At 40.2% G+C, this 27,769-nt stretch overlaps 1 protein-coding gene across 1 annotated transcript in view; it reads left to right on the top strand.

The window, feature by feature from the left end:
- The window catches only part of nlgn4xa (neuroligin 4 X-linked a), a 215,133-nt gene that overhangs the window by 62,774 nt on the left and 124,590 nt on the right, over nt 1-27,769 (top strand). The window contains exon 3 of the mRNA XM_047355517.1: nt 16,589-16,741. Coding sequence (XP_047211473.1) covers nt 16,589-16,741 — 153 coding nt within the window. The remainder of the gene's footprint in view (nt 1-16,588; nt 16,742-27,769) is intronic.

The following is a 27,769-nucleotide window of genomic DNA, read 5'->3' as shown; positions in this document are numbered from 1 at the left end:
CGCCCCCGATGTCCACGTGATGCTGCAAAGTTGCGTTAGCCAACACGACCCTACAACATCCAGAGCCTTAAGGAACTCAGGGTAAATCTCATCCACCCCCAGGGCCTTACCACTGAGGATCTTTTTAAATACCTTGGTGACCTCAGCACCAGAGATTGAAGAGCCCACCCCAAGGTCCCCAGGCTCCACTTCCTCAGTGGAAGACGTGCCAGTGGGATTGAGGAGGTCTTCGAAGTACTCCGCCCACCGACCCACAACGTCCTGAATTGAGGTCAACAGCACCCCTTTGGCCACTCCCACGGGTAGTGAGCCCATTGGAAGGGGGACCCACGTTTCCTCTTCGGGCTATGCCCGGCCTTGCTCCATAGGTCACCAGGCCCTCATCAGCGTGCCCCACCTCTAGGCCTGGCTCCAGAGTGGGGCCCCGGTGTCCCGCGTCCGGGCGAGGGAACACTGTGTCCATCTTCGGTAATCATCATAAGGGGTCTGTGGGCTGCGCTTTGTCTGATCCCTCACCTAGGACTTGTTTGCCTTGGCTGTTTGCCCCTGACAACATAGCTCCTTGGATCATTGGGACACTCAAACCCCTCCACCATGTTAAGGTGGCAGCCCAGGGTGGGATTGCTGGGGGACAGAACAATCTCTTCCACCATTTAAATTTTGGAACAATATGAATCTTTCTCAGGATACAAATTAAATGTTTCAAAAACGCAGATTCTTAGTTTTAATTACAGTCCCTCAAACAATTTGAAGGAAAAGTACAAACTGAACTGGGAGGCTGAATCCATGAGGTATTTGGGGGTCATTATTCCAAAAGACTTGGCAAAATTGCACTCACTTAATATCTCCCCCCTGATCAACAATATTAGAGAAGACATAGGAAGATGCCATCTCTCAACTTTGGTTCCCGTATAGAATCTGTTAAAATGATAATTCTGCCGAGGTTACTATATCTTTTTCAATCCCTTCTAATAGATATACCTGATCAACAGTTCCATCAGTGAGATAAACTCATATCAAGATATATTTGGAAGTGACGAAGACCAAGAATTTAATTTGGCAAAGAATGAGGGCAGTCTAGCGCTCCCGTGCTTGAAAAATTATTATACAGCTGCACAGCTCAGACCATTAGTGTGTTAGTGCAATCCAGAGTATAGGGCTAGATGAATGGAGATAGAGGGAGGCATAATGGCAGACTTTGCAATTCAAGCAGCATTAGGGGATAAGGGAATGATGTATGAGTTAACTAGTCTGGGGAACCCATGGATTGGTCTATCAATTAAGACATAGTAAAGTGTAATAAATACAAATCATTTGACAGAGGTGATAAAATTATTGAGATGGTGCTCATTTGATCCAAACTTTATGCCTAAAAATATGGATGCAAGACTTAAAAGTAGGAAAACCTGTGGTTTAGCAGCGTATTGTTTAATTAATGCTGATTTTTATAGATTCTTACAGGTTTGTCACCATATTGAGCAAATCAGGAAAGAGATTAAACAAGAACACTGGGATAGTGATATATTGAAAATATTTATGGATTGGAAACATCTTTGCGAGATTCAATTGAAAACATCAAACTCGACAGTATGGAGAGAGTTTTGTTGGAAAACCATAATTAGCTATTTCGTCACTTGAGTCCAAAAGGGTCACAACACAAATTCATCAATATGTTGGAGACAGTGTGGATGTCTCAAGGGGAATCATTTTTACATATTCTGGTCTTGTACAATATTACTCCCTTTCTGGAAAGAAGTCTGTGAGACTCTGTGAAAAGGGCTCCTTTTGAATTTGTATCCTTATACCTAGGAGCTCTACTATCAAGAAATGTCTCTTCCAGTAATAAAAATGTATTCCAGATTTTAAGTGATGCATGTAGGAAAGCCATAACAAAGAAATTGTTGAAACAAGAAAGACCTTTGGTGGAGGAATGGTTTGACATCATTTATGATATTTTTAAGATGGAAATAATCACTTATGCCATGAGACTACAAAAGGATATATTCTCAAAAAGATGTAAAAGATGGATTAGTTTTGTCACACCACTTCGACCACCTTTTGTCTAGTTTTAGGTTTTTGTATCCATTCACATCTGTCTGTTTTACTTTTGCTCTGGTACGACAAATGTACATCCCAATCTTCCTGTTCTAGAAAGTTTTGCTCGTATATGTACAGTACAGACCAAAAGATTGGACACACCTTCTCATTCAAAGAGTTGTCTTTATTTTCATGACTATGAAAATTGTAGATTCAAACTGAAGGCATCAAAACTATGAATTAACACAAGTGGAATTATATACTGTACAAAAAAGTGTGAAACAACTGAAAATATGTCTTATATTCTAGGTTCTTCAAAGTAGCCACCTTTTGCTTTGATGACTGCTCCGCAGACTCTTGGCATTGTCCTGTTGAAAAATAAATGATGGTCCAACTAAACGCAAACCGGATGGAATAGCATGCCACTGCAAGATGCTGTGGTAGCCATGCTGGTTTAGTATGCCTTCAATTTTGATTAAATCCCCAAACGTGTCACCAGCAAAGCACCCCCACACCATCACACCTCCTCATCCATGCTTCATGGTGGGAACCAGGCATGTAGAGTCCATCCTTTCACCTCTTCTGCGCCGCACAAAGACACGGTGGTTGGAACCAAAGATCTCAAACTTGGACTCATCAGACCAAAGCACAAATTTCCACTGGTCTAATGTCCATTCCTTGTGTTCTTTAGCCCAAACAAGTCTCTTCTGCTTGTTGCCTGTCTTCAGCAGTGGTTTCCTAGCAGCTATTTTACCATGAAGGCCGGATTCACACAGTCTCTAGAACACTTGTTCTAGAGATGTGTCTGCTGCTAGAACTCCGCGTGGCATTGACCTGTTCTCTAACCTGAGTTGCTGTTAACCTGCAATTTCTGAGGCTGGTGACTCGGATGAACTTACCGTCCGCAGCAGAGGTGACTCTTGGTCTTCCTTTCCTGGGGCGGTCCTCATGTGAGCCACTTTCTTTGTAGCGATTGATGGTTTTTGCGACTGCACTTGGGGACACTTTCAAAGTTTTCCCAATTGTTCGGACTGACTGACCTTCATTTCTTAAAGTAACGATGGCCACTCGTTTTTCTTAAGTTAGTGTAGCATAGTCTACCACAGTTAAAATAATGTGCGCATGGGAACTCTAAAGAGGATCTTACTTAATAAGTTGAACCCAAAATTTTAGACAGGGCACACCTGTGAAGTGAAAACCATTTCAGGTGACTATATATATTATATATATATATAATATATATATATATATATATATTATATGATATTATATTGTAGATATGTTTATACTGTTTAATTCGTACTGTATTGCACCGACTACGCCAAAACAAATTCCTTGTATGTCCAAAAACGTACTTGGCAATAAAGCTTTTCTGATTCTGATTCTGATTCTGATTCTGATTCTGAACAGAATACCAAGAGTGTGCGGAGCAGTAATAAAAGCAAAAGGTGGCTGCTTTGAAGAACATAGAATATAACATATTTTCAGCTGGTTCACTCTTTTTTGTTAAGTATATAATTCCACATGTGTTAATTCATAGTTTTGATGCCTTCAGTGTGAAGCTACAATATTCATAGTCATGAAAATAAAGAAAACTCTTTGAATGAGAAGGTGTGTCCAAACCTTTGGTCTGTACTGTATATTTCACAATGTAATCCTCGATATTGTTTTGGGAGAACCAGTCATCCTTCTCTGAAACAGTTGTGAAATTATATTTGTGAGGTGATGTAAATTGAGTGTTGATTGTTATGGAGTTTTGACAAAAATTCAATCTGGAAGACTCACCTCCACCACCGGCTCCATCCTATGACTCCATCATGTGTCTCCGCTCCAACCAATCAGCACCAAGTCTACATTCCTCCTCAAGACGTCACCCTTCAAGGCTTCACTTTTAAGGACCTCTGACCTTGGATCTCCCTGCCCTACCGCCAAGCTTCGACCCCCTTCCACCCCAACGCCACCATCTGGCTTCCTGGCTCCTTCCAACTCTCTTATCTCCTCAGGCATCCACTCTATTTCCAGTATCGGATTGCAGGGGGGCGAAGACCTCTCTAATCCTAATCCTAAATCGTTCATTCAAGCTCATGTCATTCACAGAATTCATGTCTTCCTCTGGGGTCTGAGCACCAAAGAAATAAACATCTGCTATTTAACTTCTAGTCACGGATTGTCCATAACGAACACCATGTTCAAACATAAGGGTGTCCATCACTGCACTTGGCACCAGGACACCCTAGGCAGGAGGTCGATGATCGACTTTGTTGTCGAATCATCAGACCTTCGGCTGCATGTTTTGGACACTCGGGTGAAGAGAGGGGCTGAGCTGTCCACTGATCACCACCTGGTGGTGAGTTGGATCCGCTGGAGGAGGAGAAAGCCGGACAGACTTGGCAGGCCCAAGCGCATAGTGAGGGTCTGCTGGGAACGCCTGGCGGAGCCCTCGGCCAGGGATGTATTCAACTCCCACCTCCAGGAAAGCTTCGACCAGATCCCGGGGGATGTTGGAGAGATAGAGTCCAGGTGGACCATGTTCTCCGCATCTATTGTCGATGCTGCTGCCCGTAGCTGCGGCCGTAAGGTCTGCGGTTCCTGTTGCGGCGGCAATCCCAGAACCCGGTGGTGGACACCGGCATTAAGGGATGCTGTCAAGCTGAAGAAGGAGTCCTATCGGATGTGGTTGGATTGTGGGACTCCTGAGGCGGCTGACGGGTACCGTGAGGCCAAGCGTGCTGCGGCCCGGGATGTGGCAGAGGCAAAAACACGGGCCTGGGAGGAGTTCGGTGAGGCCATGGAGAAGGACTACCGGTTGGCCTCGAAGCGATTCTGGCAAACCCTCCGGCGCCTCAGGAGGGGGAAGCAGTGCTTCGCCAACACTGTTTATAGTGGGGGCAGGAGACTGCTGACCTCAACTGAGGACATTATCGGGCGGTGGAAGGAGTACTTCGAGGATCTCCTCAATCCTGCCATCACGCATTCCGTGGTGGAAACAGAGGCTGGGGACTCGGGGTTGGACTCTTTCATCACCCAGGTGGTTAAAAAGCTCCGCGGTGGCAAGGCTTCGGGGGTGGATGAGATCCGCCCTGAGTACCTCAAGTATCTGGATGTTGTAGGGCTGTCATGGTTGACACGCCTCTTCAACATTGCGTGGCGGTCGGGGACAGTGCCTCTGGACTGGCAGACTGGGGTGGTGGTCCCCCTTCATAAGAAGGGGGACAGGAGGGTGTTTTCCAACTACAGGGAGATCACACTCATCAGCCTCCGTGGTAAGGCCAGGGTATTGGAGAGGAGAGTCCGACCGATAGTCGAACCTCGGCTTCAGGAGGAGAAGGAGTTTGGTCCACATTGCCGGCACTAAGTCGGACCTGTTCCCGGTGCATGTTGGACTCCGGCAGGGCTTCCCTTTGTCACCATTGTGGTGAAAAGAGAGCTGAGCCGAAAAGCAAAGTTCTCAATTTACCGGTCGGTCTACGTTCCTACCCTCACCTATGGCCATGAACGTTGGGTCATGACCGAAAGAACGAGATCCCGGATACAAGCGGCTGAAATGAGCTTCCTCCGTAGGGTGGCCGGGCACTCCCTTAGAGATAGGGTGAGGAGCTCGGCCATCCGGGAGGAGCTCGGAGTAGAGCCGCTGCTCCTCCACATCGAGAGGAGCCAGTTGAGGTGGCTCGGGCATCTATACCGGATGCCTCCTGGATGCCTTCCTCGGGAGGTGTTCCAGGCACGTCCCACCGGGAGGAGGCCCAGGGGACGGCCCAGGACACGCTGGAGGGACTATGTCTCTCGGCTGGCCCGGGAACGCCTTGGGCTCCCCCTGGAGGAACTGGAGGAGGTGTCTGGAGAGAGGAACGTCTGGGCGTCTCTGCTGAGTCTGCTGACCCCGCGACCCGGTCCCGGATAAGCGGAAGACGACGAGTACGAGTACGAGTATTTAACTTCTCTAATCGCCATCTTTGTGTTCTTATTGTGAGTCTTTACAGGATTGAAATGTGAACAAACATGAAAACCATAAATAGATTTAATAAAAAGAAGATTGAAAAAGAAATGTTATTAAATAGGATATACATGTGCTGAGATATTCATATTATTTGCAATGGGAAAGTATGATGTAGCAGGTTCTTGATCAGTGTGATCGGGTACCAAGGTTTACTATTATATATTTTCTTGTTCTTTGTGTTGGTTTATCTTTTCTGGGATACGTGTTGTATGTACTTAGGAGATATGAACCATGCACATTTAATATTTCAGTATCAGTGCCAACAAACAGATCAAAGGGAATTCCTGTTTTTTTTCTCACCTTTAAAGAACGTCAATTTGATCATACAATCCCCCTGAACCAAACACAGAAACACTGACCCCGATCAACTTGGATGCTTTTATGATGCAATACATATTCAAAGTGGGTGGTTCCATCTTTTGTTTGAAGTGTCTTTCCTTTTCTGCTTCTTTTTATATGTCATTCCTTCTTTCCTTCTTTTTTTCTTCCTAACTGTATATTGTCTTCCTTGTATCCTTCCTTCCTTTCTTTCTTTCTTTGTAAAAAAAAGATTTTTATACAGTGGGTGTAAATGTTTGGTTTCAATTGTATGTAAAGCAGAGGATGTATTCAACACAACACAGAACATTTAAACAGGAGGATCATCCCATCCATTTCTTTTTAATCAGGTATTGCAGACTCTGATTTAAATGTAAATACAATCTTTTTGTCTTCTGATAAATACCATTTTCAAACTTCACAGATTCCTTTTTGCTATATTTTCTTTCCCCCCATGCTCATTGGAGCATGACTACCCACCCTTGCTGTTTTGACAGAGGCAATTTGTTCACCAGTCGCTCCAAGAAAAGTCTGCCATGTCTTTTCCCTTCTATTAACACCTCTTTCTCCTTGATAATAACTAATCAGTGCAGCATCTCTCCTCGCTGCACTGGGTAATCAGTGGGGACTGACAGATGACTGGATGAGGAAAAAAACAAGGAGATGTCTTAGTTAAAGGGTATCGTTTGTTTTCTAGGGAGAGAGATGCAAGTGCCAGAAAATGCAGTGACATCTGTGAGCCCCATCATTATGAACAGTTGTTCTGTTCTTATAGATGTTGCTTTAAAAGTGATGTTTCCCAGAGTCTTTACATATCTGTGGAGCTCATAGCACGGCACTGCATTAAAAAAACTAAAATCATGTAACAGTTTAAAAAAAAAAGACTTCAGAGTTATTTAAGAAGCTTTGGAAACCCAGTCAGTTTGACTTATATATAAATATATACTATATTTTCTAGTGTGTTGACCTTTGAATTTGTAAAGCACCTCCTAATACAGGCATCACTTTCATTTTGTTTATTTTATCCTAACATGTACATTGCTCAGGCAAAACATTATGGCCCCCTTTTGTTGCCAAACAGCCATTGTCGCTCCAGGCATGAACTGCTAGATTCCTAGATCCTTTACTAGAATAATTAATCATGATCTGTAAGAATGCTGAAATAGGTGGTAATATTTGTATGGATAGCAAGGCCCTCAAAGCATAACACTGCCTCCACCAGCTTGACTTTTTTTAATCATACATTGTGCTGCAATGCATTCTCCAGGTAACAAAAAACCTGGCTATCTCAAATTTATTACACCAGATCACATTCTTCCATTGATTCATGGTCCAGTTCTGATGCAAAGGTGTCCGTTGTTGGTACTTTCATTAGGGAATAGTGATTAGTTTGTGCACCTTAAATGGTATGGAGCCCTATAGGCTGCAAGCTGTGAGGTGCTGAATTTTCTGGTGATGTTAATTTATTCAGCAGTTTGCTCTACAGCAGCTTGTAGGTTAATCACTGTTCCTGCCTTGGACCACTTTAAAGATACTGACCACTGGAGATCTGAAACACCCATTAAGAGCTGCAGTTTTGAAAATATTCTGACCCAGTCCTTTAGCAATACCACTTTGGCCTTTGACTGACTCAAGTCCCTACACCGCACATTTATCCTGCTTCTATCACATGAACCGTAAAGACAAAAAGTTAATTTTCAAATCTTGTCCCACCTACAAACAGATGAATGACCTGAAATATAACACTGTAGCTATGGGAAATATCATGTTTTTAGTTATTTATACCTACATACAGTGTATTTAAATATCTGGTTGACCTTTCAGCCCATGTTGGTAAAGGACTTCTTTCACTGTGAATACTGATTCACCTGTGTCTATTTCTGCCTTTTGGAGTCTTTCCTCTGTCTTTCTTTCTCCCTTTAAATGTTAGACATACAGATTTATGTAACAGTTTAACATGATAAATAATTACCAGTTTTTAGAAACTGCTTTCATAGTGGTGTATGGCCTACTTAAAACACACAAGAAGATATCAGCTGGCTTCAGCTTTGTTTTCAGGAATATATGGGAGATCAATGCATCCTGACTGTTTGTACATCTGCAGTGGCAATGATTTACTTGTGTAGCTCCCCTGTGGTCCCACCTATACCTCTGCAGAGAAACCACACAGCACTGCAGACAACATATTGCATCTTTTGTGCTGTATTCTGTAGCCTCATCCATTGATTTTTACCAACACTTCTGTTTGTATTTAGAATCATTCAAATCAAACACAGTTAAAATTGTGATGATAGAATTACTGTACATTGTACTCACATGCACAGGTCTTCATTTAGTTCTTTATTGATTTATGGGGATGTTCTTTTTGATTTTTCTCCTCCTAAGATAATATACCTTGGATCATGGCCAAATTATGTCTTTCTGTAAATGTATGGTCAGTAAAACCGCATTGTAAAAACGCTGGAAGAAGGTCAGTGTCAGCTGTGATGGCAGTAGTAGTGGTAAGGGGAGACAGGCTTATAGCGATGCACTTTACATAGATTCCATTAGCAGCTAGTTTTATTTGTCCTGCTAAAAGCAGAAAATGCTGAAAGCAATAGAAAACTCTGTTGGTTCCCCTTGAACATGCTCCCAGCCCACCTAAAACACCATCCACTCCCTCTCTCCACCCCCCTCACCCATATAAAGATGAGTAATGTGTGCAACATACACAGCCACTGGAGGAATATATTATCCCCCCAGCCCGAGTGGCAGTGATAAATGTTCAAGAAGAACTCAGTGCACAGTCACCGAGGCAGCTCTGCAGAGCTCAGAGAGTTCAGAGAGTGAGAGGCAGAGACAGTGTGGGAGAGACAAAGAGAAAAGCATTTAAGCACTTACATTTCTTTTCTTTTAAACTGACTCCTCTTTGGCAGCATTGGAACATGGTGAGCTCAGGTCACCCTTTCCTTTCTGAACCAGGAGTCAAAACTTGAAATCCGTCAGTAAAAAGGTCCGCGCATTCATGTTGATGGCCAGGTAATCGTTTATTTCATTGGACCTATCCTTTTCCCTTAAGTAAAGCCATGTTTTTATTTAGCATTAAGCTCTACTGTTGTTTTACCTCATTGCACCAGGGTTGGATGAATGTGAGTCATTGAGGTCAAATCAAAACTATTCCTCTAAAACTCGTTCTAATGTAGTCTAACTGCAGTTTTCAGACCAATTTTCCTTGGGTAAAAAAATGCACAATTACATAAAGTTGGTATTTCTGTTCCCCATAAATGAAGCTCATGTACTTATAAAGTTATGACTATTAGAAAACTGGTAGGAAAAATATTTACACTGAATCACATCCAGACTTAGCTCATGAGTACAGATAAAGATGGTAGATGGTGTTAACACTGATTTAAAACGTTTTGGAATACCTGAAAACCTAAACCTATGAAACTAACAAAAATAAAATCACAGATTGTTTAAAAATGATGTCGATGATGCTTGCATGTACATTCAAAAGATATATCCTTTTATTAATCAAAAAGAATGTTGCAATATGGATGCAATATGGATGGAAGCAATATTCAAAGCTGTGATGAATATATATAAATTCATCATATGCATAGAGCTTGCATATTGAGAAGAGACACCTGAGGGCATAAATGGTGACAGTATGAGTCAAGGAATGTGTTACAGACAGTTGCAGTAGCATTTGAAAGTCTGTCGAAACAGTGGGTGACTGTCAAGAGACACATTGGACTCTTTAGAAAATATGTTTCCATTCAATGAACAGTTAGTCACACAGGTGTCTAAGGTTGGTTATTAATAAATAACAAAGTTTTATTTTGGTGGGCATCACCTTAAGATCAAGAAATAACAATAGCACCCACTGTGTAGATTTTGGAAAGTGTAAGTTCAGGCCTATAAACCAGTGGTTAAAAAGAACATGACCACAATGAAGATAAACCAGAGATTAATAAAGTATTTCTGAATTGAATTGAACTGAGGGCTGCATGGTGGCAGAGTTGGTAGCACTGTTATCTTGTACCAAGAAGGTCCTGGGTTTCCCTTTAGTAACTACCATTTTATCTACAGAGTGAATAATTAGCAGGTATTGCCTGTAGTTTGTTGTGTGTGGTTGTCTGTGCTCAAAGTAACTGTACATCATCAAACAGGGTGCAAGTTTTGGTCTAGATACTCAGTCATTCAGGCCATGACATGCCTAAGTAGCTAAACAGAAGGCAAGTGTACTTTTTCTCTTGGTCCTTGTAGATGTTGGAGGTGTAAATACTGGAAGTAGTTTCACGGTATAGAATAAAAGTCCTGACCTTGAACAATATTTCAGGCTATCAATGTAAGATATCATTAAAACAGGCATCTGCTTATTATGTGGGGTATGCTTTGTACATTATAGAATATGAATACAAAATGTGTTTGATTTCCCTCATTTTGGGAAAAGGTCTTATGCTTCATAAGAAGACAATCAATCATGTGTATGATAGTTACTTCAGTTGGACTATGTATAGCACAATTCTTACCTCAAGGAACAAAGTATAACTCTGCTACACTAACATTAGTGACAAGAACAAACCAAAGAAATAAACAACTGTACCTCTTATCATAATACTTTCCATCACTGACAAAGACACACAGGACACACATCCATGCATGAGAACCAATTAGCATTCATGTTTTTAGACTGTGGGAGAAGGCTGGAGAATCCAGAAAGAACCCAGGACCTTCTGCCTGGGTGCATCACTGTGCAGCTCATAATTCATAAATGGGTGGTAAACAATTTTTTATTAAAATTATGCTTATTTGTATATCGACTTGATTTCATTACCTTTAAAGTCTTAAGTTTCAGAAGAAGAAAATCTGTTTTTACTCATCATCATTTGGGGACTCAGTTTTTAGCATTGTTGTCTTGCAGCAAGACTGCCTTGGGTTCGAATCCAACCCTGGGACCTGCATGGAGTCATAAGAGATGTGCAAGAGATTAATCTGTCAACTTATCTTGCTCTTAGGTGTGTGCATGTCTGTGTGTGTGTGCACACTAGCTTAATAGCATCATAGTTGCGTGTGTCTGTGTGCTGCCCTGTGATCGACTGACAACTTGTCCAGGGCATACCCTGTCCCTCTCTCATTGATTGCAAGGATGAATAGGTATAGAAAAAGGATGGATGCATTTTCTTCTAATTGTTATTACTGAACTTTGCTGATTTCTTCTTGGCATTGAACTCCAAGTCTTTGACATTGGAAGGCTGCATTTCCACCGCCCTAATCTTTGGACTGTTGGGGCCATCCATTTTGGCCGCACATTTTGGCATGCGCAGCTCAACAGACGTCGCAGCTCTGACGTGACTGGAGAGTTTCGGTGCCATTTCCCGCCTGTCTCAAAGGACAGCGCAACGGAGGCGCATATCTGGACAGACAAGAGCTCGCAGGCGAACTTTTGCTCCATAAGGCCATTCCTGGAAGAGCTTGAAAGCTGGAAATATGTCTGATACGAGAAGATCAGGAGATTTATTTACCGATCGAAAACCGCGCCCACACCCAGCGCAGGTGGAAACCCACAGAGGTTCTATGTCCAAGGAGATGAGTTTTCCTCCTTGTGTAATGCAGTCGACTAACGGTTCATCTTTTCTCTTCCTGGACGGATGAGAAATGACCGTTTTTTGTTTTTCTTTAATTTTATCACGGACGCGTGATCCCCCTCCCCTCCTTTTTCTTCAGACCTGATCCATCCTTGACCGGTGGAGAACAGAAATCAACTTCAAAGTAATTTCGTTCTTTTCATATTAAACTGGATAGGTGCATTTAGAGGTCTGGGCAGGATGAGGCAGTTAAGATGATGTAGGATCACCAGTAGTTAATCTCAGGTATTAACTTGTTGCATGCAATACTGATTGAATTATGTTATGCTGAGCTGTGTTTTGATTTGGTGCACAAGCACTGCTGAATTGTGCGTGGTTAATGTTTTGTCCGGCTGATCTCAAATTAGCCAGGAGTTAGAAGTTGGACTTTAAAAGTTTTTTATTCAAAGCAACTGTGGTCTGGGCCTCGCCCAACCACTCTTTGTTCCAGTTTTATTGCTGGAGACTTTCCACTGAGTTTCCGAGTTTTATGACTCTTTGTTCAAGATCTGGAGCGATCAGCTGGTTGTGGCTAAAGGGGCGTGGTCCCACCATTTTATCAGCTGATCACTGAGACATCAGAACACCAGGAGGGTTTCTCTTTCCATTTAACCCAAATTACACATTTTATCCATAAAACTACTGGTTTGATCTTCATAGACACTAAATGCGCATATATTTGTTTTTCTTTTATTATACAATAGTGCTTGTTAGTTAGGTGATGGTTTTTGGACCAGAATAATGGTATATCAGAATTATTTGGCTTCAATAAATCTTCATATATATAATTAAGAGAAGCGTTTGTGTTTATTTTGTGCAAGAGTGATTTATCTGTCAAAACAAGGTCGAAGTTCCTCCACCTTTGGTGAAGAGGTTGTATAAACAGTGAAAGTTTGTGGTTTGGGTAATAATTTGTAATTATTAAAGAGCTTTGAGCCCATAATCACAACACCAGAGGACATCTCTGATTTCTATTCGTAAGTAATGATTTTTGGTTAAGAAATAAATAAATAAAAATTTAATTATGATTTTAAATTATAATTATTGATGAATATTAATTAATCAATAATCATAATCCTTAGAAGACTTCCCTATTCTCTCCATCTCTCCAAGCATCTGACTCTACTAATGCACTCCACCTAAAGAGATAGATATAAAGTTTTCCTGTTTATTTGATGGAAAGCTAGAGAATAGTTTCCTCTGAGCCCACAGATGCCTGCAGCGACCATCAGATGCCTATCTGTTAGAGACTATGACAATTTAATAGCACTACTCTTGTTTTATGTGCATTTACCTTTTCAAGGTTGTTCCTGCCGTCCACCCTGTTCCACGGGGGCTTTTTCTAATATGAAACTGAATGACAAACAGAAAGTTATTGACACCACTGTTCTGGCCAGCCTTTGCAATTAGCAGGGATTTGTTTAAGCAGGGTAAATAGGCCTGGGGCTCTGACCTCAGATACTCACGAGGCTTAGCATTAGCCCCCATTAACTAATTCCCCTTACCACTTACCCCCACCTCTGCCTCTACCATTTTGGTAACAGGTGAGAAGTTGTAAATTAGATGCAGAGCATTACTAAACCTGGGGCACCAACTCAAAGTACAGCAGAAATTTATAACCTCTCACTGTGGGTTGCTTGGGACTTCTTGGCCTTAGTTTTTGTTTTGTAGAGAAGGAGAATAATCCACTCCTCCTGCTTTGTGGTTACCTGGGTGATCTGTTTTGTGCTAGACCTACTAAGGTGCATCATGTATAGCACAGCCAACAACTCTTTTTGCGCTATAACCTTCACCAACTAGAAAAAGGATTAATTATCGGTATGCACATAGGCCACCTACTCTAAGACCATTAGACACAGCTAATATCAATTATTTTTCCTCTATTTCAGATTTGTGCTACTTGCTGTAGGAGACAGTGCTCAAAAAAGCTACTTAAATACAGCTTTATTAAAAAGTTCTAATTGCTGTTAACTGGAGAACTGTAAATCTTTCTTTCTTATGTTTTCATAAATCCCTAACTGTCTTTCAAAGAAGCTCTTTCGCGGTACAATTACCCAGTGAAGGTTTATGCTGTCTGTGTAGATCAGGTTTTAAACAAGAGATAATCAAATACAGCCCAGACTCATTAAAAAAACTGAAATGACCCTGTAGTTTAGCACCAATACAAAACAAATGTCAGCTTTAGCATTGTTAGAGGACAATATTTAGCCATTTGTACTTTTCCAACTGTGATCACTAATATTTTGTATATTGTCTATGGCAATTCCCCTTTTTTAATATAGCTAAAACCAGATATTCACATGCACTCTGTATAAAAAGACCCAAGCTTTCCTTGTCAAATTCTGAAATGAGGTCAGAAATGTATCCTGTTTCAGTTAAGATTATCAAAATGATTTCCCTTTGCTAAATACAAAACAATAATTAGAGAGATTTTTTTATTGTTTAAATTCAGAAATGTATATACACTATGATTACTATGCCTTTTAATTAAAGCCCAGATCAAGATGTCATGGAGGCTATTGTGGTGGAGTGCACTTCTTATTGTTTTCATTGGAAAAAACTGCATCTGCTTTTTTCATGTCTTTCTGAAGCTCTCTGTGAGTGCTCCTTAGCTCTTGGAAAATTATTCATTCAACTCCTCTGTCAAAAATCTTAGGTGTTTTTTTTTTACCATAAACCAGCCAGTGCTCCTGATTTTCTTTCCACTTCTGGATTATTGCTCCAGAGGTGCTCTCTGGAATATATTCAGAAGTTTAGAAGTGCAGCAGAATTTTTTTTTGCAACAGTAAGAACGTTTTGTGATCATTTCTTTATACCACTCAGTGAAATACTTTAATAATGAGAACCGTTTTTAATGCCTTCAGCTAATATCAAACTAGATTATACTAATTTGCACAGAGCAGCAGGGTACCTTTTTACAAACTGACTTCATTTCAGCTGCTTTCTTGGCTTTCTATGCTTTGTTGCAAATCTTTTTCTTCGTATGATGAGTACCTATTCCCTGTGTCATTCCACCACTGTGTACAAATGAACCATAACTTTATTTGTGCACTAATTTGTTTAGAATTTTTTGTATGTGTGGGTGTGGTTGCAAACATCTGGTGTGAATTTTCTCCCAATGCCCCAATTAGAAACTTTTACTAAGATGTTTTCTTGTTAAATACTTATTTTACCTGTTATATAAATCTTTGTGTCCAATTTGCCGATGCCTAAAGGTTCCAAGCTCATCTATTTAAACATGTTTATACTTGAATATGTGTTAACATTTTCAAGTATAAACAGAATGGGGATGTCCAGGAGGTAGATTGTTTCTGTGTCCCAAAGATGGAATGCGTTTTGGTCTGAAATGTTCGAATTAACCCCAAAACCAAATCTAAAGACCACTGTGAATTAGCCTGAAGAGGTTTCGCTAGGAAGATAACGGTACAGTCTCGAGAGGCGGGTTTTCTTGAAAAGTAGCCAATCACAGGCACTTCACTTTACCTGGTGGGTACCACCCTCGAAATCGCAGAACTTTACACAAGCGAGCAGAAACAGGTTCAAACACAAGTAAGAGAGAGACTACTGGCGTGTGGAAGAAAAACCACGAGCGCGCTGAGAAGGACCAAGCATTCATGCGTGTGTTATAATTGGGGCCTTGTGGTACTGAGTGCGCGGGTAAAACATTCAAAATACAGGTGAAGAGTAGTTTATGTGTGTGTGAATTAAATAAAACTGCTCGTATGAGTATTTATTTTGCGTGTGCCATTTTGGCAGAATTCTGACTTCATTTTGACTGACTACCACCACACAACATTTGAGCAAAACTGAACCTCTGCTATGTAATGTTGAAATTAAGTTTAATTTATATACACTGTAATAAAGAAATATCATCTTTTTAAAATCAGATTAAACATTTCCTGTTTGAAGTCATTAGGAATTATCAACCTTATGTCTATTTGTTAAATTATTAGATAATAAGAAAGACATTTATATATATATATGATATATATATATATATATATATATATATATTGTTTTCCTTAAGTTCAGAAGTTACCATCCATTTCCTTGGTATTTAGTAGAGTTTTCTTAACTGTAAGTTTTGGGTCAAATGTTTTGGGTTTCCTTCTAGAAACTTATCACAGCAGTTTGCTGGAATTTTTTAGCCATTCCTCCTTGCAGAACTAGTGTAGCTGTGTCACACACGCCTTTTCAGCTCTTACAACTAATGTTCTCTTGGGCTGAGATCAGGACTTATATATATATATATATATATATATATATATATATATATATATATATAATCTGTTTATACAGAAGATAAGATCATGATTGGACTGTGCAAATATGCATGGTATCGATCTGGGCTTTCTGACTGCTAAATGTTCTTTAGAGAGACAGCCTTGGGGAAGAAACTGTCTCTTCGGCAGCTGGTTTTTGTAGAGTGTTCTAGTTTATTTACATGAATGTCTAAATAATACTTTAATGTCAGTTTTTGTAAAAGTAGAATCCAAAAATACATAAAACACAATCCTGTAAAAGGGGTGTACCCTCTTTTTACTATGTGTAGCTGTATCTTTTGCTAAGTGTAGTAGCATTGTTTAGTTTTTTTTCCTCTGTCTTATCTGTATGTTCTTCTTTTCAGATATCCATGATGAGAATGGATTGAAGCCAGTCATGGTTTACATCCATGGAGGCTCCTATGTGGAGGGGACCGGCAACATGATAGATGGCAGCATTCTGGCGAGCTATGGGAACGTAATCGTCATCACAATCAACTACAGGCTCGGAGTTCTGGGTGAGTGCACCAGTTGGACTTTTGCTGCCCTAATTCTGACTGTTTTAACAATAGGATGATGTTTGTTCCAACCTAAGCCACATCTGCATTGCTTTTAAGGAGAAATTAGAACCTTTCAGGTTTTCATGTTTCATCAAACTGGAATAACACATGATTTATAGGATGTTTCACAGATTTTTAGATGTACTGAAGTTCAATCAGGGCTGGTCATTAAGCTGCTTGGTATGTGGAAACGGAAATAAACAAAACCTGAACAAAAACTATTTTTAACAAAGAAACACTCCCTTGACAGACTTTATTTCATGTATGTGATTATTTTCGACTTTATTAAACATTTTCTGTATTCCTAAGTTCATTCTGATCTTGTTGGACTTCAAACAGCCCAAGTGTATATAGCATGGGAATGCCCATTATACTGATCAGGTAGGAGACCAGTTCTGATATGTGTGAAACCACTTCAGACCTAAAGACCTTGTGAAGATGCTGCTGACATCTATCGAGAACTATCATGAAAAGCATAATTATTAGTCCTTTCTCTTCTGTTCTACAGTGTATCCCAATTTATCTTCCTCCTTTTTGCACTTGGTGCTGCTACAGCTACCTCACATAAACAGGAGTACCTGATGCTTTGGGAGACTCCCACACACTATGTGCATGCAAAATCTCCTGTTTCACTCTTGCTATTCCACTTGTATGTTGGTACAATTACAGTCTATACCTGTGGCAGTTGGTCTACCCTGGCTCCATTTGATAGAATGGTTGTGAGTGGGAGAGGAAGAATCCCCTGTTTTCATTCTCATAGCAAGTGAACCATGCAGAAGCTCCTCATGTTCATTCCATCAGGCTAGAAATTAAAAAAGTTAAATTTTCTGTCCACTTGTCTAAGCAGACACTCGGGCAAAATGCATCCTTGCATTCAGTACCAAAGTAACAGGTCTTCTGCAGTGTTGAAACATTTTTTCTGCAACTCTGATAGCCGTACACATGCAATTTTATTTATCACCATTTTTTTCCATCTTTGAATTATGTATATGGCATGTGGTTTCTCCGCTGTATGCATACACTTCATTGTCTCTTGAAGTGAAACTGCAGCTCATCCACATGCACATGCCTCTGCTCTGCTCCATTTGTTATAAGGCTGAGCTGTCTGCACCAGTCACTATATTTAGTTTCATGAGAGCCGGGGGGGGGGGGAAGGTGTTCTGGAAAAGTGTGCAATGCAGAGAGGGAGAAGAAGACATGAGAAGGAAAAGAAATAGAGAAATAAAGAGAGGAAATGCAGATGAGAATCTTGGATCAAAACAGAAGAGGGGGATGGGAACAAAGACAGACAGAATGAAGTGGAACCAACTAATCATTAGGGTTCTGATGTAAAATTCTTCACTTGGCTTTGTCAGCAGATATTGTTCTACTGTCAGTAATCAGTAGAACAGTGACAATCTTTGAATTTATATTAGGTGCTGGTCTTCTGAGCACAGAAGAGTGTTGTGTTGTGCCAAATCAATCATTGAGCATCTTAATTGTGTTTGCTGGAATGATGGATTTCACACACATAAACTTGACTTTAATTAGGTTCTTCTTTCTGTGGTGGTAATATTTAGTGATACCCCATATCAGTCACAACTTTGTTGACCTCGTTTCCATGATAAAACCCCTTTGGCCTCCATACTTTGTTCTTCCATCAGTGCAGTATGTTGGTTTACTAAAACATTCAGCATAATAATATGAGTAGATGATTATGTTTGGAGAGGTTCTAGCTTAGAGTGGTTGCAGTGTCCTTGCATCTATCCCTCTGCAGTCAGAACACACTAATAACCAAGCATGCCCGTGGAATTTTTTAAAGGTTTAAAATCTTACCTGCAGTGGATTACTCACCTGGCGTCCTCATTTAGTATAAATCCACATTAATTAAGCCCTGGTGGATGAAGCTAAAGCTGGTCAGAAAAAGTCCGGGACAAAAGGGGACTTCTACTGGATGGCATTAAATTTACCTCTGATAATAAAGTAAAAAACCTTGGTGTTACTTTTGACCAGGACATGTCATTTAAATCCCATATTAAACAGGTTTCTAGGATTTCCTTCTTTCATCTCCGGAACATTGCCAAAATTAGAAATATCCTATCTAGGAGTGACGCTGAAAAACTAGTCCATGCATTTGTTACTTCAAGGCTGGACTATTGTAATTCTTTACTATCAGGATGTCCACAAAATGCAGTTAAAAGCCTTCAGCTGATTCAGAATGATTCAGCAAGAGTTCTGATGAAAATTAAAAAGAGAGATCATATTTCTCCTATTTTAGCTTCCCTTCATTGGCTCCCTGTTAAGTCCAGAATAGAATTTAAAATTCTCCTCCTCACATATAAAGCCCGTAATGATCTAGCTCCATCATACATCAGATATCTGATTGTTCCATATGTTCTTAACAGAGCACTTCGTTATCAGACTGCAGGTTTACTGGTGGTTCCTAGAGTCTCTAGAAGTAGAATGGGAGGCAGGTCCTTTAGTTATCAGGCTCCTCTCCTGTGGAACCAGCTCCCAGTTTTAGTCCGTGAGGCAGACACCCTGTCTACTTTTAAGGCTAGGCTTAAAACTTTCCTTTTTGATAAAGCTTATAGTTAGAGTGGCTTAGTTTATCCTGAGCTATCTTCCTTATTTTTTGCTTCCGTCTTCTTCCCTCCCTGTTGGATGGAGTAAGGGGAGTCAGGTTTAGCCTAAACCGGCTCAGTTATGGTTGAGGTGCAAACACATCCTCCATTTCTGCTACCTGTATGACCCCTTCTCTTTTCCAATGGTTATAATCAGTCTGACAGAGAGAGGTATCCCAATCATTGTGGTTTTTAGTATAACAATAACCATCAGTGGGACCCTTGTGGGGTGCCTTGAGACAACATTGTTGTAAATAAGAGCCGTTTAACTAAATAATCTGAACTGAAACTATCTCTGTAGTTATGCTGCTATAGGCTTAGGCTGCTGGAGGACATAACGACCACTTTCACCCTCTTCGCTACATTCTCACACTACTCTCCAATTTTGCATTGTTTGCTGTTATTTCAGCTTTTAACCTTGTTCTCTCTTTTCTCTTCCTAGAAGCTACACCTGTCTGCCTGTGACACCTTTCTGGAGAGGGGAATCGTCCGAGCTTCTGCTGGCAACAACTTAATGCTCACCCTCTACCGATGATCCACATAGCCCTGTCTTTTAGTGTTTAACCCTTTCTCTCTCCTAGACATGGAAATTGACTGAGCTTTTACTGTAACTAATTATATGTGCTCTCTTTCAGACTCTGACCTTGAAAACCGGCTCAGAGTTTATCTGTTCTTTCTTTCTAGGTGAAACGACTAAAGGAGCTACATCCATTAACATTTACTTTTCTTTCCCATAGAAAGTACTTCTGGATCAGTGCTTCTGTGTTCTTTTTGTGTCTCTGCTCAGTTCTCTAAAACCCCCAGTCGGTCGTGGCAGATGGCCGCTCACACTGAGCCTGGTTCTGCTGGAGGTTTCTTCCTGTTAAAAGGGAGTTTTTCCTCTCCGCTGTCGCTACATGCATGCTCAGTATGAGGGATTGCTGCAAAGTCAACGCCAGTGACTGTCCACTGTCTCTGCATGCTCATCCAGGAGGAGGGAATGCTGCAAGTCACTGACTGGATGCAATCTGCTGGGTTTCCTTAGATAAAAAAACTTTTTATCCAATTTGAATAAAAAGCTAACTCCGACTGCACTGTTCAATTGTTAGGATTAATTGGAATGTATGTACCTGACTGTTGTGAAGTGCCTTGAGACACCATGTGTTGTGAATTGGCGCTATATAAATAAAACTGAATTGAATTGAATTGAATTACTAGCATAAAACATATCAAGGAGGGCTACCCCTTGTCACTGATCATGTTTATTGTGTTCATGGACGAGTTCTCGAAGTGTGGTTATGAAAATGAGGATGTCAGGCATTGCAGAGGATACTGTATTGTTCTGTTGGTCTCTTCAATCTATGGGCCTCTGTGTGCAGTTAACAGCCAAGAAGAAAGTGGCTGTTAGTCCGAGGCCTTGTTCTCAACCAGAAAAAAAAGAGTTCAAGATTTGTATTATTTAGTTGTTGAGTATGCCTCATATGCAGTAGCTTCTATGCTGCTTTGGTCTGTTGGGCTAAGTCAAAAAGGCAAGTGGCCTGCTCACATTTAAACCCTCACCTAAGGTCTTGCGATCTGGAGGATGTCTGAAAGAACAAGGTTTCAGATAGCAGTAGCTGAAAGGAGCTTCCTCTGTAGGGTTGCTGGACTCAGCCTTATTTAAGGTGGTTCAGGTATCTAACCAAAGTGCTACTCAGTAAATAACCATTCAATGGAAACACAATCATTTAAAAGGTCATAAAATAGTGTTTCCAGAAACAAATTTAGGCTTTGCTATCATGATTAATGAAGATTTTGCTGGACCAAAGTGCAGACCAGAACTTAGGTGCCACATGGTGAGTCAAAAAGTAAATGTATTAACCAAAAACAATGACACTGGAAAACATACACGGGCAGGGTATCAGACGTGGAGTATGAAGCTGCCAGAATAGTTTACAGGAGGAACCACTGAAAAACAATGACAGCCAGAGAGTATAAATGCTGAGGAATGGTTGAGAATGAACCAATGAATACAGGGAGCTAATCAGAAGAGAATCAGAAGCAGCTGGTGGAAGAGAGAGATGAAGGTAACTAAAGGAGGGAGGCTAATTAATACAGGTGAGCAGGGAATCCAGGTAGACGACATAACATCTAAGTGAACAGAAATGAGTAACAGTGTAACTGACTAAAAACATAAGCAGGGAGGATCTACAAGGAAATAAAAACTAAAATATCTAACTCAGGAATCCCAGAATTTTATCTAAACACAAGAATAAATGATGATTCTAATAAACATGAATGAACTGAAATAATATCAACAGAAGTAGAAAAAACAAAAAAAGGAGCTCAAAGTCGAAGCCTAACAGTGGCAGATTATGACATTTGGATTCATTACCAAAGCTTTTATTGTGAAACAGCATCTGAGAGCAAAAATGTTTTCACGAGCAATGATGTACAATATGTATCTTTATCTCAACCAGATAGATATACTGTATGTGTCCAGTTTCAGACATTGTTGCTGTGAGTGAAGAAGGGTTTTTAAGCTTGGCTATGGTTAAACATGCTGCAGGTTTCTCCTTCATGTACTAGGAAATGAAGACTTGAAGAGCTGAAAACCTGCAATCTGGTTTTGACAGAAGTAGTTTGAGTCAAGAAAAAAGTTTCACTTATTTAAATGTTTCCAAAATATTTCTGTTAGCGCTCAGATTTCAACCACTTTGGTTGATCCACCATGAACTAAATGAACTGGATGGCTCCTCATTGTAAGAAAGGTCTTGTGAACATCAGCAAACATAGCAATTCTTTAACCCAATCAAAATGTGGGGATGTTTCTATAATTCACATGATTCAAAAAAAAAAATATATCTCCAGCTGCTACTAAGGTAGTACTAGCTTTCAAGGAGGGCTGGCACACTAAACGTGTAAACAGCCTATTGCCGGGCTGAAGCAGGCATCTCACGTTAAGGGGCAGCGGGTTCTGCAGAATGAGCAGTTTGCAACAGTGTCAGCGCCAGCAGGGAGACAGAGGACTTTGAGAAATCATCAGACACCCTTCAGCATTCTCCACTATGACCTCACACATACAGCCGGACAGCTGTCAGTGGCTGTATCACTCCTACCCTTTTAGATCACAAACAGTACCTCTGGTTGAGCCAAAGATACAACTGTGGAACTGCATCTGCAGTTAGAAGGTCTTGCAAAGGTTTATGCTTGTTAAATTACATTCAAATTTTGTCATGTTCCAACCCCAAACTTACTTATTTATAACTTAAACTTGGGATTTTAGGTGACACACTGATACAATGTAGTACATTGAACTTTGAAGCTACAGGAAAATAATACATGGTTTTCACAGTTCTGAAATGCTTAGAAGTAAAAGGATGTGTTTGAATGTAGTCCCCCTGAGTCTTTGAAAACCACATGTTGCTGCAAGTCTTTTGCATGTATGAAGGCCAAAAAACTTTATTTTCTCATCTGAGCAGAGTAGATTCTTCAACAAGCTTTCTTTTAACATGCTTTTTTCTTCCTACCTTTCCATAAAAATAAGGAGTAATAGTTGCTAAGAGATTCTCAAACCATAGCTGTGGATCTCTATAGCTCCTTCAGAGTTACCTTGGTCCTCTTGGCAACTTCTGATTAATGCTCTCTTTGCCCAGCCTGCCAGTTTAGGTGGATGTTCATCCTCCATGTTCAGATTATATATTGAACAGAGCTCTGTGAGATGTTCAAAGCTATATAGTCCTTTACATTTCCCCCACAACTTTCTTCCTAACCTGTCTGCTGTGTTTCATGATGGTGTTTGTTCTTTTATGTTTTCTAATGAACATCTGAGACCAGAACCAGAACAGCAATTTACAGAGATTAAATTACACATCTGGAGTTGTATTTATTAGGTAACTCCTGAGGACAATTAGTTTTGTGTTATAATGGGTTTTAGGTAAATCGTGCTGAATACAAATGCACACCACACGTTTTCGAATTTCAGAAGAATTTCAGAAGAAATGTTGAACACCAGCATTGCCAGTCCACTTCATTCAAGTAGTTCAAGACTATTTCTGTTAGTCTGTCACAGAAAATCCTTATACACACATTACTGTTTGTGGTTCTAAAGTAACAAAATATGAAAAATCTAATCATTCACATTATTTTTTCTGGTCTCCAAGTGCACAGCCTTAGGTCCAAATTAGACCAATGCCTCTGGATGCTGACTGGGTGATCTGTCATTCAATGTATTGTAGGAGATGGCCTCCAATCTGATCACAGCTACAGTGAAGTAAAGTTTCTTTGGCATTCTCGGATTTACAAAATGTGTTATGAAGAGAGACGTGTTAACATCAGAGTGTTTTTAACCTAAACCTGCTTCTGAGGTAGTGTGGGGAACCATCTTCCTGTAACAGACAACACAAACAGACAGATTCACATGGCAAAAACAATAGCAGCCCAAGCTGTTGTGACTATCAGTGTTAAGGGAAAGACAGTTGGGTCCTGCATGGTTGCCCCCTGGTTATAATGCACTGAAGTAGTTGCCTTGTGTGAAGAGTTTGTATATGGCAGTAGGGAGAGGCTCTGTAGGAAGTAGGAGTGCAAGATTGGTTTGGTCATTTGGCTTATTCACTTTGCACATTCATTGTTTTTTTAATTTAATCACACACCTTCAGTCATTTCTGAATCAGACATAATGTGAATTCAGGTTGTTTTCATTTATTTCTCTTTGAACAGTTAATGACTTCCATGCTTCATGCAAAGCTGAGCAAACCCAGTTCTTACTCCATGTCTAAGCGGAAAGCACGTATCTATTTCTGTTACACTAGTAGAGCATCTGTTTGTGAAAGCATCAAGAAGCATACAGTTTCTGTTTCTTAGGGTTTAATGTGATAGACCAGGGATCCCAACTAAAATAGCAAGGGATCCACTACCTCTATCATCCAAACAATCTGGGGTTCAAACATTTTAAATCAACCGACAAAAATATTTTATTTTTATTTAACATTTCATTAGCAATATAGATTTTTTTATTTTTAATTACTGATCAATTGTTAATTTGTGACCATATCACCTGCTGAACAAAAAGGTGCAATCCAATGTAAGAGTCAATATTAAACGCACATTGACTGGCAGAGTCGAGCTGCGTCTGGTAATCTTGGGATAACTGTTCTGCTCTCCTTGTTGTGCTTGAGGCAGATGTAGGAATTTGCTTAACCTTTTCCTTAAGTTGTTGTCCTTTTCCATCTAAGTGTGTTTCTGCCACAGCTTCCATGCACTCTTTGATCATTTCCCAGTCAGTGAAAGGCTTTTTGTGTTTTCCTAAAATCCACTGCACTCACAGTGAACACTCGTATGCTTACTGTTGAGCTGTAAGAGACTGTGTTATCAGCCGTGTAGCATGCTCATATTGTCCCCTCAGTTCATTTATTCTCCTTGATGTACCATCAGACCCAGGCAGATAGCGTATGCTTCTGTCCATTAATCTTTAAATGTGCAATTGTCATAGTCTACTTCACGTATTTTTGACAAAGCCATTTTCGCTTACTCACTCATCTGTGCACCACCAAGTCATTGTACTGTCAGCAAGCACTGGGGGTTTGAGACACTGGGGGTTAGAGAGAACAGAGCAGAGACAAAAAGAAGAACACAGAAGCACTAATCAAGTAGTACTTTCTATAGGAATGAAAAGTAAAATGTTAATGGTTGTATAAGTGGCTTCACCTAGCAGAGAAAGACAGCTAAGCAGATGAACTCCAAGCCAGCTTTCAAGTCTAGAGTATGAAAGAGAGCACATACAGTTGGTCACAGTAGAAGCTCAGTCAGTAGCTACATATAGAAGAGACAGGGTTAAAAACTGAAAGACAGGGACAAGTGGATCATTGGTGGAAGGTGAGCATTGAGTTGTTGGCAGCAGGAGATTGACTGATGCCCCCCTCCAGGAATGTGCCACAGCTAAACACAGAGTCAGGCCAAGTCTAACTTCTAGGATGAGAAAAAACAGAGAGAGAGAGTTAAAATCTGAAATAACAGCAAATACCTCGAAATTGAGGTAATTGAGAGTAGTATGAGAATGCCCTCCATCAGCCCCATCCTATGGCAGCATAACTACAGAGATAGCTCAGGATAACCTAAGCCACTCTAACTATAAGCTTTATCAAAAAGGAAAGTTTTAAGCATAGTCTTAAAAGTAGACAGGGTGTCTGCCTCATGGACTAAAACTGGGAGCTGGTTCCACAGGAGAGGAGCCTGATAACTAAAGGGTCTCCATCTCATCCTGCTGTTCCCCTTGATCTAAATATGATGTACTTTTTACACTGCTTTTATATCAGATATAAATATGTGTGGATGGATGGCAACGGAGGTTTACAAAACTGGGAATTCAGTTGAATTTAATCAATTAAATGTCGAGAATCAGTTACAGACTTTGTATGCTCTTCATGAAGCCATATTCACCACATGAAGTAACCTTCCCTTCAAGCCTGCTGGACACAATGAAATTAAACATGAGTAAATGATGTTTTTTAAGCGATCAGCATGAACAGCTCACTACTGAGTCCTGTATTTGTCAGTTCTGTTTTTGGGGTTTGTGAAACAATGGTGTGAGTAGTTTAACTTTTAATCCACTGTTTGCCTTGTTTCTTGCGCCTGTTTCTTCTTTCATCTTAAAGCTCAAATTCTAATCTGGTTGTGATCTAGCTGTTGTGAATTGAAGATACTCATACGTTTTTACCCTGTCTTAAGATTTTAATCAGGAGTGTAAATAAACAACCCATTTGAATCAATACTTTGAACTGTTTTTACCACCCATTGTATTTTTAAGTTTTAACACCTAAACCATCTGCTAACGGAAGGCACAGGCTGAACTTTGACATTTTGACATATGGATAATGGGATTCTTTGTCATAAATTCAGGCCTTTGACAATGTCACCAGATCTTTTGGGCAACTCAACTGCATAAGACTGAATTTGTGTCAATTTACAGACACAGGAAATAACATTATGCTGGATTTTCATGTCTGAAATTTAAAAGCCTAAATTTGTCTAAAATTTACCCAAAAAAGCAGAGGACAGCGGCAGAGTTAAAGAGAAAGAGAAAACGCTGCTCATTAGTACCAACACAGCAGGGCACATTATTGACTAAAACACACACAGAGCAACATTTGTCATGCAAATGACTGTTTTGCCAAAGCGACAGATGACTCTGCGTGCCCTCCTCCCAATACCCTCGTCATATTATTTGGCCAAGACGAAATGCATGCTCCACAGGGTCATTTTTTCTTCCTGAATCTTCCTGGCAGCACAATGTGAGCTGCAGCTGCAGCCCTCTGCCTTTCGGTGTCACGTCAGAAGACATTCCCTCATGGTCTGACTCACAGCTGGAGTGGATATCTGCTGCTGACCACTGCCATGAGATAGCCAAAGTCACAGAACATTTCTCTGTGCATTCCCCCTGTAGAGGAGAATGGATGGCAGCATTTGAAGCTTGCTCTTCAAATTCTTCAAATTCTCCTCTAAAGGGAAGGTGTTTGTGATTGGTGCTGACCTCCCTTAGCTGTGGCTGTCCTTGCAGAGAGAAAGACAGCCTCAAGATGGACTTGGCCAGAAGATTTGATGAAATATAAATATAATAGGAATAAAAAATGTTAACATTCATCATGTAAGAAACATGTACATTTTTTACAGTGAAATAATTAAGAAAATTCAATATACCCTAGTGATTACATAATTTTAAAACACTTAAGTTGAAAAGACAAAAAGCTACCTACCACCTACCTACCTCTAAATATCTAGTAGACATATAGTATAAAAATATGATTCACTATTGTTCAAGCACCCATGAATGTGACATGTTAATTGTAACATGGTGCCACAATATATAGTTAACTCCTGGGAGGCTCAGCTGATTTTTGCCTGCTGCATTAACACAGAGCCATAACAAATATCTTGAATGATTATTGAATTTAATGAGAGACATATATATTTTTTATAATTATTTATTACTTTCTTCAAATTCAGAAGTTTCCAACAAATAGCTTCAATGTGTTTATAACACAGGTTTCTTTAGACTTTATGGTGCAAAAGCCCACCATTGAAAATTTGGCATGCAGTTTGTAGTGGACTAACACAGAAATGGTTCTCTAGCTGTGGAGAATCAAACCAGGCCTTAACAGTTTTTTTAGAACTAGTTAAGGATCTAGCACCACCTGTGGTTTACCCTTCGAAATTGTTTGGATGGAAAACACTGTGCCACAAAGTTTAACATCTGGCAAATTATACCTAAAGTCACCACACAAACATACAGATATGTAGCAGTAAAAAGGTTATAGTTTAGACCCACCTATGTATTAAGTTTAAGTAAACTGACGGACCTGTAGAATCCAGAAATCGCTTAAATAGAACCGGCCTGACAACATGCATTAGGCTAAATAATTTCATAAAT

The sequence above is a fragment of the Girardinichthys multiradiatus genome, chromosome 24, assembly GCF_021462225.1.
Source record: "Girardinichthys multiradiatus isolate DD_20200921_A chromosome 24, DD_fGirMul_XY1, whole genome shotgun sequence".
Lineage (NCBI taxonomy): Eukaryota > Metazoa > Chordata > Actinopteri > Cyprinodontiformes > Goodeidae > Girardinichthys > Girardinichthys multiradiatus.
The sequence above is the reverse complement of the archived record's forward strand: the minus strand, read 5'-3'. Positions and strand labels throughout refer to the sequence as shown.